General features: G+C 45.5%; 1 protein-coding gene across 1 annotated transcript in view; it reads right to left on the bottom strand.

The window, feature by feature from the left end:
* LOC146789438 (kinesin-like protein KIF15-A) overlaps positions 1–20512 on the bottom strand; it is a 645535-nt gene that overhangs the window by 324721 nt on the left and 300302 nt on the right. Inside the window, exon 13 of the mRNA XM_085631097.1 lies at positions 19975–20106. Within this exon, the coding sequence (XP_085487223.1) occupies positions 19975–20106 (132 nt within the window). The remainder of the gene's footprint in view (positions 1–19974; positions 20107–20512) is intronic.

Here is a 20512-nt window from a genome sequence, read left to right as displayed (position 1 = left end):
CGTGTGTCAAACCTTTAATAAACCAGGCACCATACCAGTTTACAAACTTATCCCAGCACCCAGTGTAGATGGAATTCGTGAAGGGGTTTCTGGCGGCGAGTATATCATCATCTCCCACCTTAGACGGGAGATCATAAATAGTTAACTGAGGCAGCTCAGTAGCCATGCATGGAGGTGTAAGATGCACAGATTTCGGTGGAGGACCCACTCCTGCTGCTGTGACTGGAGGTAGTACTGGTGCAGTAGTCTGATCAGGACAGATGCACAAATTCAGGATTCAATTTCAATTTTATTTATTATGTTTTGGCTCTCAAAAGAGGGCCACATAGAAGTTTACAATGATAAAAGCAGAAGACAAGTACATATCAAGATTATGACATTTAAGAAACATATTTAAGTACAAAAATAACATACAATGACAGATCTACAGCAGGAAGCAATGTCAAACATCTCCAGAGGCATGTTAATAAATAGCTAAAAAACCTTTAAAAAAGTTAAAAATATAGAAACAGAACATTTCATTAGGAGGCCAATAAAGTGCTTGGAGAAAGCCGTTCAAAGTGGAAATGCCCAGACGGATACAAATAGGTTTTAACCATCTGAGACGCAATATACGGAGCGCAGGGCAGGTCAATAAAACATGCATACAATCCTGGGTACTCAATTTACATAAATTGCACATAGGAGAAGAACCGTACCATTTGGATAAAAGTAGATTTAAAGGTACTAGGTCGTAACGTAAAAGAAACCAGAATCTACGAATACCATGCGGCAAGTTCCATGTGACATAGGGTTGGGCCAACTTCATCACATAAGAATTAAGGAGAAGGTCTACATCCCTTTTTTCACAGATTAACTTCTTATCAGACTGAAAACATAGTTCCCACGAGGCCTGTTTTAATACGAGTTTTAACTGTAAGGGAGAATACAAAAACAAGGTGTTTTCATCTAATTTTAGAAGGGTTACGGCTTTTCTAAAATTCCTTACAAGTTGTGAAAACTCTTTAAAATTACCCAGTAATTCACTTCTGAGGAGAGCTCTCATCGTCCCTAGTTCAGCTCTAGCCAGGCAGGCCACCCATTTTACTAGGGCACATAGTCCCTGTACCCAACTGCTCCTGAGACCGAAATCGAGCCTACAAACGGCCAAAGAGCACGCAGTATTTAGAGAAGATAGGGATCTTAAGAGTTTCCCCTCAATCTTATGGCAAAAGTCCCAATATTTCACCTCTATAAGTTCTATACCATACAGTATCGTTGCGGGGATTTTAGACCTGTACACCTCCAGTAAACACGAAAAGTGCCTTTTCCCCGTAGCCTGATAGAGGGAGTTTAAACCTTTGCCATGGGCGAGGGCTTTGCGTGAACTATGCTCAATATGGGGCCTCTCACTCAAGTTAGCCGTGATAATTTTCCCCAGGAAGGTATAGGAGTTAACAACCTCCAGTTTTTGGCCGCCGATATACCATCCAAAATTTACAGATCGGCACTTCTTCTTACCGGCTATGCACATAACTTTACTTTTAGATATATTAATCTTCATGCAATGGGCAGCAGCAAAAACATGAAGGGCATGTAGCCGATTTGTAAGTCCTTTAGGAGTCAAGTCTAGAATAAGGACGTCATCGGCATACATCAAGCAGGATATTGGGGTCCCCCCCATCACCGGAGCAATACCCTCACTGGCAGACAAGGCGGCGGGTAGGTCTACAGTATATAAGGAGAACAAAAGGGGAGCCAATAAACAGCCTTGTTTAAGGCCATTCAAGGACGAAATTTGGTGGGAGAGCCCCCTTTCGCCCCCTTGCAAGACACTACACCAAGTCTCTGTATGGAGAGTCCGAACAAGCTCCAATAGATAAGCTGGAACACCAAGAGCTGCCAATTTTCTCCACAGCGTTGTACGATCTACTTTATCGAACGCTGTGGAGAAATCAATAAAAGCCGTATACACCACCCCCCCTCTCACCTGCACGTATTTATCAGTAACCACATGGAGAGCGGTGAGGTTATCTAAAGTACCATGCCCCCTACGGAAGCCAGTTTGTTCAAGAGGCAAGATATTATTCTCCTCGACCCAGTCGGAGAGGAAATTTAAAAGACATTTCGCAAAGACCTTTCCGATAGAGTCGAGGAGGGCTATCAAACGATAATTGCTGGGGCTATCCCTGGTTCCCTTCTTAAAAATAGGGACCAAGATACTTCCCCTCCAGGAGGCAGGTACCGTTTTAGACAAGAAACAGGCTTTAAACAATGGATACAGGATTTTACTCCACCTTAAAGGATCCTGCTTCAGGGATGTCATAGGGAGTTCGTCAGGACCCATTGCCCCAGAGGCACGCATATTTTTTATAGCCATCTCAATTGCTTCCTCTGTGGGATAATTAATGAGTCCTTCGGGCGTTGCATCTAGGACAATATCTTCACCTGTAATACCATTCCCTGCATAGAGGTCCCGAATATAAGTGATCCATACCTCTTCAGCTATAGGGATGGGGCAAGGGCTTATTCTAGTACCACATCCCTTCCCAATTATTGCCCAAAATTCTCTAATCCTACCATGAACAACTGATTCCCTCAAGTTGATCCAAACTGTATCTTCCTTCTCCTTTTTTATTTTCGCCTTTAGTCTGCATCTCTTTCTTTTTAGTCTAGAAATTTCTTTTTCTCGTTCCATAACTCTATCTAGATATTGCTCACGGACTAGTTTATTTATTTCCTTGTTCAGGATACGTAGTATACTAGGCACCACTACCCCTTTTCTAGGGCGGGAAGTCTTTTTTACATGTAAAATAATGTTTCGCATGAGTTTTTCAAAATTAACTATTTCTAGACCACGCCACTCATTTAATTCTATTAAAGTTTCACATAATATATCCTGGACCCCATTAATGGCAGAAGGATTCCAAAAGCACCTTCCCGTGGAAGCGTGGAAAGCAGCGTCACTGCCGTTAAGGGACCATGGCGCAGTGGGCATGGGATCTAAAGAAATAGTTATGAGCATTACACTATGGTCGCTCAGAGATGTAGGAATAATCTTAAAATCCTGAATACACGGAAACAAGCCATAATCCGAGATTGCATAATCCAAGATAGAAGACCCAAAAGGAGACTTGTGTAAATTTGGCAGGCACATCGGACGGGAATCTCCCATTTAATATAAGTCCCTCAACGGCCGCTAGTTCTTTTAGCAGAATCTTCCCTCTTTTGTTAGTCACTAACTTATCTGGGAAGAGGGGTTGGGGAACAAAATGCGCCTCTTCTTTAGATTTATTTCTAAAAAGTTTCAGACTAGCATTGGAAATTTTGCAGTTCAGATCTCCTACGAGAATGATTTCCGGAGGGGATGGAACATTTTTAATTTGATCAATATATCGAAATACCTGCTTCAATATGAGATTAAAACGCTCTTCTGGAGGAATATACACATTAAGAATAACAATGGGTGACTTTTTAAAATTACTAAACAGATTTGCTATTGTTATAGCGTGAAAAAATTTACTTGGGTCGGTGTAATGGGAAAATCTCCACTGCAATTTATTAGATAATAAACAAGCGATTCCCCCCCCTAGCGTGACCTTTCTTGGAAGGGGCAGCTGGCACTTCCAAAACATAGAAATCCTTCGAAACGTCCAGCATATTAATACACCAGGTTTCCTGTATACAAATCACATTTGCTCCTAAAGAGAATAAAAGGTCAAATTTCTCTGGGCTACTATGAATCCCTGCCGCATTCCAAGAAATAATTTTCAATGGGGTGTTAAAGATGGTGAAACAATTTGGGGTTATCTGTGGTCTTAGTAGATAAAGCACTGTGCAGCCAATTCCACCGATTATTATCCTCTATGAAGGAGGAATTCTGAGGCAGAGGGAGTGGCTTTACCTGAGAGACCGAACGTTTCCCCTTAGAGACCCAAATCTTCAGGTCTCTAAGAGGGGAGGCTACCCCATATTGTTTATCGCCCTTTAGTGCCATCCCAAGGGAAGGGTTGGTATTACCAAGGTTAAAAATAGGGAGAACATCAATACCTGTGCGTTGAAAATTCTCAGCTTGCTGTAATATCAAATTTACAATGATAGGTGAATAAAATTTAACCCTTATACTCAAAACCCTGTCTCCACCAGACAAAGAGACTAGCTCAATGTCCCTAGATTGAATAGGGTGAAGACTTTCAATCTGGCTAAAACGCTTAAGTAGCCATGCTCTGTTTAGGGGTATATCTGCATCGAATAAAGGTAAAAAGTCTAACACAAGAGTGTCCACATGAGCCTTTGAGTTTTTTGGATGGCGCGCAGGAAGAGAGCGGTCTCCAATCTCTGGGGCAGGAGAGAAAGAAGAGGCCAAAGGGTTAAGGGGCCCAAGTTGATATAGGATTGGGGCTCTTGTCGCAGTCGATGGAGAGGAACTCGGAAGAGGGCCCTCCATTTGCGGCAAAACTTCCAAAGACATTGGTGGGCAAAATTCACTTTCCACCTTTAAAGACGTAGAAGTTGGATCCAAGTCTATTTCTTCGTTCTCCGATGCAACTAGAGAGTTTTGGAAGATTATCCGTCGTTGTCTTTTCTTCCTGTATTTTCGGATTGGTTTCCTTTTATTCCCTTTATTATTTCTATGTTTACCGTTTTTTACCTTTACCTCTTGTTTATCTTCAGAAAGTTCTTTTTTATTTTCAGACATGAAGATTGGGAATAAATCTTGAACCACTTTAGAACCGGAAATAGATTTGTTTTCTTCCTCAATCTCTAGAACAGAGTTCTTAACACAATTGGGCACTGCGGTTAAAGGCTGAACTGTAGTATGAATTTCATGAACTATTGCTGCAGCCTTTATGCCAGTATCCACTATGGGCACATTTATTTTCCCCTTTGGAGAACTGGGTTCAGCCTTGGAGGGGGAAACACTCCTCGTATCTGGTGATTTTTGTAACAATGTCTTCAGTATTTGGGTAACTGATTCCAGGATACAATCCGAGCTGCCTACAAATTTCCCCAGGAGAAATAGAATGGAGGCTAATAATTGTTCCAAAGCAATCATGGATTCTGATATCGGTTTATCACTAGCTTCAGCTGGACGACAAATACCAGAAAGATTGAGACCCGAGCTCCTGGAAACATTTAACAGATCAGACATGTCCTGTCCGTTTAACGAAGGGGTACTACTATATAACATTAGCCCAGAGGGAGTAGCACCCCCAGAAGGCTTACTAGGATCCAGAGTCTCCAAATTAGCTGTATTTACATAGCAGCCGCAAAGTTCAAGATCAATGGATAACGGTGAGGAATCCCCACCTAACCTGTCATTCAAAGTAACAGCTTGAGGCATAGGTGGTTGATTCTCTAGTTTTCCTTCAGATACAAGAACTCCGAGATTACTCTCCCCCTCCCCTTCAGGATGTACAGGGCAGGCATTCACCACTGCTGCTGTTTGCGGTGGCGCGGTCAGCAAGGATGAGGACAAAGAGTTTGTAACAGCTTGAGTAAGATCCTCCTGAACTGCGGAGCGGAGAGCTTCCTTTACAGCAGAATTAGACTTCTTATCCATAGGAATGTCCCATAGCTCAAAGAGTTGGCATTGACCCTTCAACGGGGGATTATTCACAGATTTATTTCTTGTGCGGATGGTATCTATTTTAGCACCAGGTTTTCCTCCCACTAACCTTCCTGAACGGAGTTTTTTAGACATCTTCTGCAGACTTTTCCCACAAATCGATGTTATACAAGTAATTTACCTCCAGAAGAAAAAGTCACAAAATAGTACAAGGTTCATAGGAGAATAAATATAGTTCTGGAGATGCAGCAGTAACTAACCGGTAGTAGATAGCAAGGAAGCGACTTAATAATTTCACAGAATGTTCCTTCCTCTAACTGCCAGACGTATATAATATGAATAGCGACAAGGACAATGAAAGTAACAGGGCCCAGCCCAGCCTACCTCAGCCACTGAGGGCCACAGAGGGCCCGCCCTTTGCCCGGGCTTAGCCCCGGGCGCTCCCGCGACGTGTATGTCAGACTGGATTTATGGCGCCTCCGGGCGCGTAATGCGACGTGCGCGCCGCTAAGCCCCCTGGGAGTAGTAGTCCTCCCCTCGGCTGCCGGTCCGATGGTAGTGCGGCAGCGGGAGGACTACGGGGCTTAAGGAGCAAGTGGCAAGCAGGTAGGGCTTACAGGCAGCAACAGCAGGTCCTCGGGGTCCGCAAACTTTACACCATAACACTCTTGTGTGCTGTGCGCTTTCCGGCGCCTTCTCCGAGAACGAAGCTCCGGCGCCGATCCCTCCGTCTGCCGATAAAAGACCTCTGATTTGTCATCTGTAATGCTTCATCTCGGTCACAAATTCAGGAGTTCTGGGTACAACACTCCACAAGCCCAATAAGGAGCCACCAGGATGACTTTGGCCTGGTTGTTCTTGATTTTCTTCAGAACTATGGTCAGGAGAGGTAGCAGCAGGAAAGTGTTTAGAAGTCTAACCACCACTGGGTGGTACTGGCTAGACTTACCGACTGATGGAAGAAGCCCTATGACACTTTGGGATGCAAACGACCCTCATAATCTATCAGACAACATCTACTCAGTTTATCAGTTCTGGCATTCAGGGACTCTGATAAATAGTTATTAATCAGAAAGGTGCCTTGGTGTTCTAGTCTCCTTCTGTAGCACAAATACTCCTGGCACAGTACTTCACTCTGCTCTGCTGGTTGTAGTATGCCACATGGTGGTGGTGTTCGAGAGTTGGACCAGCCTCCACTTGAAGGACAGCAAGAAGGACTTCTGGGCCAGACAAACGGCCCATAGCTCCAGTAGGCTGATGTGAAACAGGCCCTCCACAGGAGACCAGAGCCCGCTGATCTCTACCTACCCTAGAACCTACCCCAAACCCTGCAACCAACTCTGGATGGGGAAGGGGGGAGTGTTCTGTCGCAGGACACCTTGCGTTGATCTGCCAAAACTGCAGATTGTGAGCAGTTTTCTCTGAGACCTAGATGGTTTCAGAAGTGCAACATTGATGCTGCACACACTGGATTTAAGGTTACATTGCAGGGCTTGCATGTGCCACCTGGTGTGGTTGTGGGGATGTACATAGCTAAAAGCCCAAGAAGCCTCAGAGCCTTCCCCGCCCTAAACCAGGGCGGAGCGCGAAACATTGGGATCACTGGTTGAACATCCTAGGCTTGCTGCCACCTGGAAAATGACCTGAACTGCACAATATCTAGGTATGTGCCAATGAATGGAAGCTTCTAAAAGGTAATCACTTTCAACTGGGCTGACTATCGAGGCAATAGTGCTTCGTGAACGTGTGAAATTACGCCCATGTAGCTGCTAGATAGATGTTCAGGACACAGTGGTAGCAGTTCTGGCCCAGGTGAAATAAACATACAAGACTTCTTTGGAATGGTTCTTCATCAGCGTGTAGCAAATACTTATGCAGAGAGCAATCCATTCGGAGATGGTTTGTTTTTGCACTGCTCTGCCCTTCTTTGCTCCAGAAAACCAGACAGAGCTGATCATACAGTCGGTATAGAAACTTAATGTTATTTTAAAGGTCCAAAACAATTAAGTCTCTTACCTTTAGAGGGATGAGGCACATAAAAGATTTCCAGAACGGTGATAGCCAGGTCAACATGAAAAGGAATGACTACTTTCAGTAGAAATTAATCTTGGGTCATCAGAAAAAAACTTTAGGGAAGAAGGTATACGGAGGATTGAGAGCCTTTAATTTGCTCTCCCGTCTAACTGATGTTATTGCGATGAGAAAGACTGTCTTTAAAGTCAGATCTCTCAAGGGACAGCTGTGCAACAGCTCAAAAGGAGTGCACATTCTGAATGTGAGGACCAAGTTCAAGTCTCTCTTAGTGGAAACAAATGTTGCAAATCTTTCCTAAAACTCATTACAATAGGTGAATTCAATAACAAAGGCTGATCAGACAATTGCAAGAAAGCCAAAAGAGCAGATAAATCGCCCTTGACACCACTCTGCACGTCAAGTGCTGCCATACAGTCTCCGGAGTCTAGAGCAGACAGGACCTGTGCTTGGCGCAGGCATCTTGAAGTTATCCTTCCACAGGAAATCACAGAGTGGGCACAGTTCTAAAACAAGATGATGGCCTCAGTCTTTCTTCGGCACTAGGAAGTTGCAAGAGCATAACCAGTTCCTAAGTTCGAAGCCGAAACCCATGCTAAGGCCCTTCAGCCAAAAGAGCCTTCACTTCCTGGCATAAGACGGACAGATGGTCCCCCGTTAGCAGCCCTGAAGGCGGTAGAAGGTGCAGTGGGGTATAAAGGAATGGAAGGGAATAGACCTGGTGGACAATTTCGAGGACTAACACGTCTGTGTGATGTCCTGCCATCCAAGCAAGAAATATCAGATGTGGCTTACCACAGGAAGGCTATGCGCTGGCAAGGAAACACAAAACAAGTTTTGCGGCTGCTGTCACAAGAGGGGCAGGGGGATTGAGTGGCACCTTGTACCCGCAGCCCGCCTTGCTTCGTAGAACTGCAGTCCCTACCACAAAATGGCTGAAAAGCTTGTTGGGGTGGTGGAAGAATCTGGTGTTGACAAATTGGAAAACCTTTACCATAGCCATGGAGAGTGAGAAATTGCAGATGCAATTAGGTTATGGGAGCAGAAAGACAAAGTGGCTCTGCTCTTCTTGAAACCTCTAAGGCCGAGGCAACTTTGTCACCAAAAAGGAGATATCCATCAAATCACATATCCATTAAAGATGCCTGACGTACCCAGAGAAGCCCGTAGACCTTATCCAGGTGTGGTGCATCCCAAGCAATCAGTTATGTTTAGTCCTGATCTTATCACAACATTAGTTGCATTGTGACCATCCTGAGTAGGGGACACCAAAAGCATATCTAGAATAGCCGTTAAAACTTGATCCACCATATCCGAAAGGGCATGGAAGTAACAGCTAAGGTGATAGCTGACATTTACCGATTTTAGAGCAAGCTTGAGAAGGCGATGGTTGGTGCCAGGCACTACTTTGATGTTGTGCCAGATTCAAATTGGAATCATATAGCACTACAGGCTGTACATCTTCATATGGCGTCCACACTGGCGTCAATGCCAGTGGAACCGGCACATGGGATGGAGCCACAACCGGAGCAAGCACCAGAGTGGTTGCTGAACCAAATACTGGACCTCAGACCTGTGGATCCTTGAGGACCACAGGTATGCCAGAGGAAGCCGGTAAGGTGCCAAATATATGCAGATTAGTGTTCCTGGAGACTTCTATTTGCTGCACCGCGGCCAACACACATGGGTACTCCGGATACGTCTGTACCAAACTGAAACCGCTCCGATGGAAAACGGGACAGAGAGGAACACTGACGCCATTGCACCCTCTCTGGAGATTGAGAGTAGTGGGAAAGAGCTGCTTTCCACTTGGATTTTTTCTTTGCATACTAGAAGATTTTGGCTGTGATGATCTGCTGCGAATGGCATCTTCCTTAAACTTAGACTGATCATGGGTGGCATGGAGGAGTCTCGTAGTTGGAAATCGTTTTGCCTTGCAGTCCAGTATGGCCTTCAGGTTCATCTGGGCGCACTTGCAGCTGCCCTTCGAGTCATCTAACCACAGAGACCACAAACAGGCTTTATGAGGGTCCGTCGCAAACCTCTATTTGCGACAGTCTCTGCACGGTTTAAATCTTGTGGTTTTAGGGGTAGCATTTCCTTTGCACACTGGAGGAATTTGTCAAAAAAATATATTTAAAGCCCAGGGAGAAGATAAAGATCAGTCTGAAGCCGCGCAAAGAAAGGAAGAGACGTTGGCACGCATGGGTGGTGTTTATATGGAAATTCACTTAACTTCCTGAGCGGAACGATGTAGGCGCAAAGTCACACAACGCCACCTAGTGGGGCACAGGAGAACAGCTCTGAAATTTTACGGATTTGGTCTGAGGGTGATTATTCACAAGGGGAGGAATCTGCGGGTAGAAACATCCATCAGAAATTGATTTTCAGGGTTTAACAGCCCCAAGACAATCGCTGTAGCTGTGCTGTCTTTAAAATGTTCTGAGGCAGAGTCCACTTTATCTCTAAAGACAAGGGCATCAAAAGGGCATGTTCATTAGCGAAGCTTTTATACCGCAGGAAAAACAAGTAATCTAGGCATGACTATGAAGGGCAGAATTGATACAGACTGCCATGCCAAGAAAATCCAAGGTATCGTGACTAACAATTTGCTGCGTACTGCCCTTTGTGTACCGTTTAAACAGAGAGCCCCAAGGTCCTCCAGTACTGTAGCAAAAATCTCACTGGTCATGTCCCAAAGGTCGTGTATATCAGCCCAAGAGATAGATTGCATTTACTGATCATAGTGCTAAGCAGACAGAGAAAAATATCAATTTGCCAAAGGCGTCAATGTTTTTTGATTCTCAAACAAACTATTTGTGTTAGTCTCAATGGAGGACAGCTGCAATCCTTGTACTACAGCTCCCCCCGAAGTACCACAGAGAACAAGGTACTTTCTTCCGTTAGGAGCCCATGTGGCAAGGAAGCCCCCATCTCAGGGGAGTTGTCAAGCATGCTGGCGGTTTGTAAATTAAGGTATTGGGCATCATCAGTGGAAGGGTGGGAGCAAGCCATCCTCCCCTCTCATCATCATCATCCTGGAGTGTATTCTGCTCTGGAAGAGGGCCAGAAACTGAGCCAAAAAGGGGACAGAGCCTCTGCTGATAGCTTTGATGTTGTAGAGGCACAGGGTTGGATTCAGGATGCATAAAAAAAGTTGCTGCAGAAACCAGTGTTGATCTAAGGTCTAGGGTGGAAGTGTGTACTGGAGTCTGTACGGGCTCAGTAATGGGTATAAAACGGCAGACAATGCCGCAGAGGGTTACACCAGTAGAAACTAGCCTAGAAACCCCTACGATTCTGCGCCTTCTCTTTGGAGTCAGAGTGGCGGAATGGGGTTGAGTCCTTTTATGCGGGCATTTAGACTTGAACTTCAACTTACCAGAGGGACTAAGCGCTAAGTAGAGTAGTCGCAGAAAGAGTCCTGTGAAGAGGACAGCAACCTCGAACGGGATCTAAGCAAAGGCAGCAACTACTTCTTGCATTTTGCCATAACAACTTCACCTCCTGATCTCAAATTGACATAGAGTGCAGGAAGGCGTACCTGTCACATAAGTTAGAGTTGTGTCCTGAGACCACTCAAAGGTACACCTGCTGCAGGTCCATAAATGAGATCTGCTTCCTGTAGTTGTAGCACAGTTTGAATCTGGTTGTTTTTGGTGATGACATTGTTCCCTAGCACATTGTACAAACGTTTGCGGGAAAACCAAATTCAGGAATGGAGTACCGGATCTGCGTTTGAAGGCGTGGAAATAAACTCCAAATACACTCCAGTGCCGGGGAGATATTCGAAGGTGAAAAATCTTTGTATAGAAGTATCCGTCAGAAGAAAAAATTACTTACCTTTGGTAAAGTTTGTTCTCGTGGATACAGTTTCTGCCTGTGGATTCCTCACCTTTTGAATAGCCCTCATGTGCAGCATTCCACAGAAACCTTTCTCCTCAGCTCTCTCACATCGGCGAGGATGTTTACAATGGAACAACTCCACATCATGTCTCCGGAGACATAAGACCTCGGAATGCTGACGTCAGTTCCACCTATTTTTTCCAAGCCTTCAAGGCGAATCAACAAAAAAGTATACACAGTATTCAAACACAGCCAAAACTGGAAATTTCTCACCATAGACATTTCCTAGTGCCAAACATCGCATGATTCTAAAAAAATCTCAAAAGCTATACATTGATTATTTTTCGGTATAAGCAGTCATGTAACGGGGAGGCTGGAGGGTTAGTGAGGAATCTACAGGCAGCTACTGTATCCACCAGAAAAAGTGTTTCCGATGGTTGAGTAACTTGTTCTTCTGATGGATACATCTGCCTGTGGATTCCTCACCTTTTGAATTGAATCCCCAAGCAGTCCCACTCTTGGTGGATGGTGCCTGCCTATACCAACAAATCCTGCAGCACAGAAAGTGCAAAATGGCCATCCCTCCTCACCTCCGAATCTAAGCAATACAACAGTGTGGATGCAGGCCCAAGTTGCCACCTTGCAGAAGTCTACCACAGGGACACCTCTAGCTAAAGCCGAAGACGACGACTTAGCCCTGGTAGAATGAGCTTGAATACCTTCAGGAGGCTCCTTCTTGGCCATGGCGTAGCAGATCTTGAAACAGAGGATGATCCACCTGGACAGCGTTCTCTTGTGGACTGCCTTGCCCTTCATCTTGCCCACATATCCGATGAAGAGTTGGTCATCCAACCTGAAATCCTTGGTTCTACCCAGGTAGAAGCTGGCCACCCTCTTGGGGTCCAGGCGATGAAGTCTCTCCTCCTCCATAGAAGGGGGGAGGATAGAAAGCCGGTAAGGTGATGGACTGCCCTAGGTAAAAAGGAGTGACCACCTTAGGCAGGAAAGCAGCTCTGGTCCTTAGAACCATCTATCTGCATGAAAAGATGTAAAATGGGGCTTGGAGCTAAAAGTTTGCAACTCACTCACCCTTCTAGCGGAAGTGACTGCAACCAAAAATATCGTTTTAGACGTTAGGAACCTTAAGGGAAACTATGTAATGGTTCAAAGAGTGAACCCATCAAGAAAGTGAGAACCAAATTTAAATCCCACTGAGGCATGAGAAAAGGGGTGGGAGAAAACCTATTTGTGAGACCTTTATATCTCCCATAGTTGTGAGATTCATTAAACAACAAGGGTTGATCAGGTAAACCGAGAAAAGCCGACAAGGCAGGCAAGCAGTCCTTAACAGTAGCTACTGCGCAACACTGATGAGCTAGGGAAAGAGAGAAACCCGGGGCGCCATTTCTTGCCCCTTCGATCTCTGCGGTATATTCACCCAACCACTTTTTTACGCCCGCTTCACTCCGGGCCCTTTTTCTTCACATAGCCCCCATCCCATTATTCTCGGGATTACATATGACTAACTTATTTCACCATTCTTTTTGGGCAGCCCTTTTTTCCATTACTGTTGAATATAACGTCCTATTTGGGGTCACTCATTTTATTGCTTTTCCTCCATCAGACTACGAGCCCTTATCAAGGAGGCCCGGACTGGCAAGCAACACGCTACAGTGCACACAAGATAACACTCGCACATGGTATGTAACTCTACCCATTGTACTCAATTCTAGAACAGGGGACATGCAACCATTAACTATTAGACCCTGTGCATACACAACTGGGGACATGCCTGTACTTTTTCCCCATTGTACTCAATTCTAGAACAGGGGACATGCAACCTTTAACTATTAGACCTTGTGCACACACAACTAGGGACATGCCTGTACTTTTTCGCATTATACCACGTACCACCACTTAGATTAATCTGGCTTGAAATGGTCCCCACGCGCATTCACACACTACATATACACAATGCATAGATCTAACTAGCTGTGATACACAATTTTTTTAGGACATATCACACAGATGAAAGGACAAACAACAAAGGGAGAACGCTTTTTGATCACAGTCTGTCTTTGCCGGTCTCCACCACATTCCCCTTTCTCATTTCTTTTCCAGATGCACATTTCCTTCTATACTTCTGCTACTTGCTCTGACCTTTTTCCCGCACTGTCTACCTGACGCTTGTTCCCGACCTAAAAACACTGATCCCCTTGCCTCTTCCTTCACTATTCCTGCCTACATACTCACCTCTATGTCACCAGAATTTTTGTAATTTGTACATGTATGTTTTTGTTGTCGTATATATATTTATGTACCTTATATTGTAATTTTCAGCCCTGAAGAAGTTCATCTATGAACGAAACGCGTTGGCTGACAATCGTCTTAAAAATGACAAACATTTTCCAATAAAAGACATTATTGGTTTACTAACTATAAAGACTTTGCGACTCATTGTGAATAACAACTTTGTGTATACATTGGTAGTGCGCCACTCCAAAAACCCGAATTCAGTATTTCTCTGCTCTGCAGCTAGCACCCAACAACGGCAGGTGCTGGAAGTGGCTAACGCACACCTTCCCCATAGATATTACGGACGTTAATACTAAGGGTACACTTTGGGATAGTGCGGTCATTGTGTCCGCCGTTGCCTGCGACCATACACCATTAAACTCAGAATATCAGACAACTGAGACAGCAAAGTATCAATCGATCGCTCTCCACATCATTTAACAGACATGGCCCACCTACCATAATAGACAGATTTGGTGGAGTGTCGCCTGGCCGATAAAATAACCCATCCGGTGGGAGAGAGAAAGAGCTCAGGTTGCCCTGTTCAATCTCCAGGCATAAAGGTGTAGGCTCTGGAGGTAGGGGTGTAGAACCTGCCCCAGCAACTCTGAGAGGAGGTCTGCCTTGAGAGGGAGACAGAGTGGAGGGTGCAAAGCGGGTTAAAGGAGGAGAGTCTACCACACCCTTTACGGCCAATCGGGGCAATCAATATGACTTGGGCCCGGTCTTGGCGAATCTTCTTCAGAACTTGAGAAATCAGGGGTTTGGGAAGCGATGAGCCCCAATCCAACTGAAACACATCTCCCAACACTCCTCACGTCAGCTACTGGAGACTACAGAACGTCGGGCAGTGCGCATTCTCGTGAGTGGCAAACCGGTCCATCTGAGGAAACCCCCACATCCTGAAGATGTGAAGGACCACCTCTGGATGGAGACACCACTCGTGATCGGCCGAATACTGCCGACTGAGACTGTTCGCATGCACATTCAGTTCTCCGGCCAGTTTTGCCATCATGCAAATCTAATGGTCCTGAGCCCTGGACTAGAGTCTCGCTGCAAAGATGATACGACCCTACTTCTCCCTGCTTGTTGATGTACCACATTGCAGTAGTGTTCTCCATCAGAACCTGAACTGACTGGCTGCGAAGGGAGGGAAGAAAGGCCTTGAGAGCCAAATGTATAGCCCACAATTCCAGAAGATTGATGTGGAACAATCTTTCCTCTAGAGACCATAGGCCTTAGACCACCAGATCCCCCAGATGAGCTTCCTATCTTATAGTGAAGGCTTCCGTTATCACTGAGGTTGAAACGGCTTCCCATGAGACAGGTTGCTTGGAACACTCCACCATAACAACTCCGCTGCAGTGTCTCTGGAGATCCTGACCACCTCTGAGATCACCGTTGTGTTGAAACCACGGTCTGTCTAGGCACCACTGGAGGGACCTCATATGCCAGCGTGCATGACTGGCCAACAGTATACAGGAAGTGAACAGACCGAGCAGGCGCAAGACAGAAAGGACTGGAACAGCCGCTCCATTTTCAAAAAGTGAAATCATAGCCTGGATATGTTGAATCCTCTGTAGAGGCTGGAAGGCACAAGTTACAGGAGTGTGCAGTACTGCCCCTATGAACAGGTTCCGCTGAGAGGGCACCAGGTGAGATTTGGGTGCATTTATCGAAAACACCAAGTTGAACAACAGTTGTGTTGTTACTTGCAAATGAGGCAGCACCATCTCTGGCGACTTCGCTTTGAGCAGCCAGTCGTCCAAATAAGGGAAAACAGGAACCGCCAACCTTCAGAGATGTGCTGCTACCACTGCCATCACCTTTGTGAAGACTCGAGGTGCAGAAGTAAGGCCTAATGGAAGGACCGCAAACTGGTAGAGTTGAGACCCTGCCGTAAAAAGAAGACACTTCCGAAGCGACTTCAGGATGTGAATATGAAAATATGCATCCTGCAAATCTATCAACACCATCCTGTCTTCCTTCTGCAGCGTAAGAAGAACCTGAGCCAGGGTCAACATCTAGAGTTTCTCCTTCTTGGGCTAAAAATTCCAAACCCTGAGGTCTAGGATCAGCCTCAAGCAACGGTCCTTTTTGGGAATCAAGAAGTACAGGGATTAGCATCCTTGACCCCTTTCCTGCTCCAGACCCATCTCGATCGCACTTTCTGTAGTAATGACAAAACCTCCTGCTGGAGAAGCAGGTGGTGCTCTTCCGAGCACAAACCCTTGGCGGGGAGAGAAAAGAGGATGGAACTCCCGGAAGGGTAGGGAATACCCATTCTCTACGATGTTCGACACCAAGAGATCTGTAGTAACAGATCTCCAATGCTGTAGAAAATGGGACACCCGTCCTCCCACGGTACAAGCATGCTCTAGGATGTGGAGCTAGAGCGGTTTCCCTGCCACACCAGTTGGAGGGGCAGAAGGGGAGGTGGGAGACTTGCTGTTGTGCTTGCTGTTGCTACGACTGCTGTCTGGCATGAAAGGACAAGTTCCTGCCAAAGCCACAAAACTTGTGCTATTGTCCAAAGCCGCTGGGCTGAGACTGAAGTCCTAAAGACCTTGCAGTGGCTCTACTGTCTTTAAAGCGCTGCAGCGCGGAGTCCGCCTTGGCCCCAAGCAGGCGAGATCCATCGAATGGCAGATCTAACAAGGTGGCTTGGACATTAGGAGAGAACACTGAACACCGTAACCAAGTGTGCCTCCTGGTAGCCATTGACGATCCCATCGCCCTGGCAACCGAATCGTCAGTGTCCAGACCAGACTGTATGGCCTGGCGAGCCGCAGCTTGGGCATCCATTAGTATCTCTGAGAAATGCCCTTGAACTTCCTCGGGCAGTTTTGGGAGCACCTCCCTGGCAGAGTTCATAAGGGCGTAGATGTAGCGACCCAAAAGGCATGTGGCATTTGTTGACTTGAGGGCCATACTGCCCAACGAGAACTCATTTTTCGCAGATTGCTCCATGCGTGCTGACTCCCTATCTGCAAGTGTAGATGGGAAGGAACCTGCAGACTGCCTTGAGAAGCACGAAGGTTGGACGACCAAACTTTCCGGTGAAGGATGAGTGGACTGGAAAGCACGATTCCCTGGAGCCAACTTATACCTCCTTGCCACAGTCCTAGACACCACTGGAGCAGACCTAGATTCTGCCACACATCAAGAATGGGCTCAGTCAAAGCCTTGTTAAAAGAAAGTATAGGCTCTGAGATAGAGGAATGAGAATGTAGCACCTCTGTCAAGATGTTGGATCTTAATTTAGCTGTGGGAAAAGGCAACTCCAGCAGATCCCCTGCCTTCCTGATTACGACGTGATAAGTGGTCACCTCCTGCGTTGGGAAGCCTTTTGGAGAAGAGAGCTCTCATTCAGGAGAGTTTTCCAGGACAAAAGCCTCCTGCAAACATTCAAAATCCTGATCAGGATCCACAATCTCCCCTTCCTCAGCTTCTCCATGCTCTTCCTGGTATAATTCCTCTTCTAATAATCTCTGTGCCTCTGTCTGAGACCTCATCCTCAAAACAGGCATCGATGGCACCAGGTGCCGCACTGGTGACTTCGGGATTGGCGTCAAAGGGAGGTCTACCGGAACAGTAGTCTATGCCAGTCAAGGTAGAGTCGGTGCCAGTTCAGAACCAGATGGCGCCATGGAAGATCCACCCAGTGGCACTCGCACTTCCAAGGATTGTACTGGAGTCGAAAATCTCGATGTTGGAAGAGGCTAACTCCCTGGAGCCAATGGCATAAGAGGTGCCTGAGGGTAATGAGGTGCAGACCTCCCAGGGAAAATGCCAGCGGACCCATGGGTCCAAAAGGCAAACCAGTAGGGTTTGCCGCTCTGGCGATCAAACCAAACATCGCATTAAAAAATGCGAAGGACCCGTAAACCAGAGTTGGGAAGGCAGGATACACTGGATCTGGCACTGCAGGCTCTGAAGCCACATGAGGAGGCAGCACATTCGGTTCCGGTTGCAGCACCTGAAGACCCTGGAGCCAGAGGTGGAGTGGATGGCTTCGGTCACCCCTCTCGGTGCCGGAGATGGGGCTGGAGTCACTTAGGGAGAAGGAGATTGAGAGATCTCGTCTTTACGATAACGCCTGGGAACTGGGGACACGGACTTCACTTTTTCTTGTGCTTCTTCGACTACCTCGAAGTATGTGGAGTTGCTGACTTGGAACGGGACCTCGACGACCTTCGACCCCATATTTGCTTCTTGACCATGGTCATGAATAATTTGGCCTCCCTCTCCATTAGCGCTTTGGGATTTCTGTGCCTGCACGAAGAACACTCCTTTACGTCGTGGTCCGACGAGAGACACCATAAACAGTCTTCATGGGGGTCAGTGATAAACATCTGGCCCCCACATTGCCTGCACGGTTTGAAACCAGATTTTCTCTGAGTAGCCATACTCAATGCTACAAAGTCACAACGAACTGCAACAAAAACTCCCAGAAACAGAGAGCACCGGGAAAACCGCTACGCGTCGACGGCACAGAAAAAAGGAAACCAACGTCAGCACGCCGACAAGGTCTTCTTATGGCTCCGATGACATCACGCGGAGTCGCGTGCGTAGCAGTTCCATTGTGACATCCTCGTTGACGTGAGGAATCCACAGGCAGATGTATCCATTGATTGTAAGTTACATAGATGAAGTGTACCTATAAATTAAACCTTTGTTGAAGCAGAGCAACTGCAACATAGATCAGATCAAGTTACAAGCAGGAAATGTGTCCTTAATAAACCTTTGTATAAACATTGGATGTATAGCAGAAAAACCTTCCCACAATGAGACAAAACATATCCATTTGACGCATCAATCTCTTGCTGCTTTGGAAAGAGGTGACTGATACCCATAAGCATATGCACCTCAATTCCTTCTGAACTACTGATTCACAATGTGACTTCTTTGAAAGGGGAGTTGCATAGTTGTTACATGCAAAGGGGCTGCATTAAGAACTCCTACAGTCCCCCAATATCTCCCACTTACTGTGGGGCAACTCACTCAACGGATGTGCGTAAGAGCAAGGAAAAGAGCTTCAAGGGTCAGAAGCAATTCAAGTTGTCAAACAAGCAACTTTTTCAAAAACAGATCTCATTCTTGATCACAAGAGAATAGTTTACTTCTAGACGAAAACAGATTGTTCTAAATTATAATACACAAAACATTCATAGAAAACAAATTTTTGTAGAAATAGAACATAATTCAGGATATAGAAAAATATAGATTTAACTTTAGATAAATCATAGTTTTTTATTCATTGTATCCTCCTGGTCTTTGCCGTACAATTAAAAATATATAATGCCTAAACGACTTATTTTTACAAAGTGACCAGAAAAATATTTCAAAAGCAAGCACTATATAAAAAGCTAGAGATGAAGGAAGGAAGAGATGTGAAGTGCAAGGAGGAATGGTTATTTCAGAGGGTGCCATTATAATTGTGCAGAATGTTTCATTACCTGCCTCTACCAGATTCTACTATGCGTTTTGTGGGATATCTCAGACATTGCACAACAACCCTTAGCCTTTACACCTACTACCTAAAACCAAGGCATTAGGACATAAAGCAAAATCATCAAAAGAAGGACTATCAGGCTACCAGTGATTCAGGAGAGCTGGTGGAAAAGGTATATGTCTAGATGTGAAGTGCCTTTCATGGCAAAATAAGTGCCGGTGCCGAATGTTTTTTTCAGAAGCCTGCAGCCAGTGCTAACCAATGCCAGGACTGCAGAATACCAAGGTTGCCTATTCTTGATTCTACTTCATGCTTCTTTCTTCCACTACAACGTTATCTGTTTTTCCACTCGTGCAGGTTGTTTTTCATCACTGTAGTCTCCCTTTGCCACTTTTTTCAGTCTTCCTCTTCCTCCTCTTGTGCTTTTGTCCCTCTTATTCTGGGTAAAAGTCTGAAGATGAGAATTAAGTGCCAGTTCCCAAAAATTAGTACTGGAGGGCCCCACCTGCAACCACTGGCTCAAATTATCGCAAGCCAATCCCAATATGAACAGTAAAAATAGAGGAGCCAATTCTTTTGTGAGTTAGAATGCAAATTGTACGGGAATCTACCTCAATATTATAATCTTATACATATTAAAAGAGTGAAGTTTAAGTCTTTAACAGAATGGGGCAGAGTTAGATCAGATGTTAAGATGGGTAACAAATACTACTTACAAATTTCTTTATCAAAATGACTTCATTTAAAGAGTTTATTGCACCAATCAATGAACTAACATTTAGTGAGTTGCGGAACATACCTCGCTAAGTCTAGCATTATCCTTCTTCACTTTCACAAGGTACTGAATCTTCTGATTTGTGTTCTGGTGACCAACTAACTTTCCATTCTCTTCAGCAAGAAACTCAACCTGCTTCCTCAGCAATGCAAGCTCCTGTAATTGAGATATACAACTGCTGAAAAAGTGTTGACCCGTCTGGTTGTTTTGACACATACCATAGATTTAAACATGTAATTTTTGGTCTATGTGCATAGCCTTCATCTCAAGTGTTTGGAAAAGAAAATACAGTAGCCAAAATAAGTGTAAGCAAGGGCTGTAAGTTTACATAATGAACAGGTTACTTACCTTCGGTAACGCCTTATCTGCTAGACACTACCTAGCCGCAGATTCCTTATCTTAGAATATTCCCCAGGCACAGACTGGATCCGGAAACTTCTTCATGGGCAGTGACCCTGTACACAGGTAGGTGATGTCGCTTGGCTTCCCGTAGCGTAAGATTAGTCTGCGCCGCAAGTGAGGCACACGGTGCCTATATAGGCCCAACCCCAGCGTGCTGACA

Source organism: Triturus cristatus, chromosome 10 (assembly GCF_964204655.1).
Source record: "Triturus cristatus chromosome 10, aTriCri1.1, whole genome shotgun sequence".
In the NCBI taxonomy this organism is placed as follows: Eukaryota; Metazoa; Chordata; class Amphibia; order Caudata; family Salamandridae; genus Triturus; species Triturus cristatus.
Note: the sequence above shows the minus strand (reverse complement) of the source record. Positions and strands in the feature narration are given on the sequence as shown.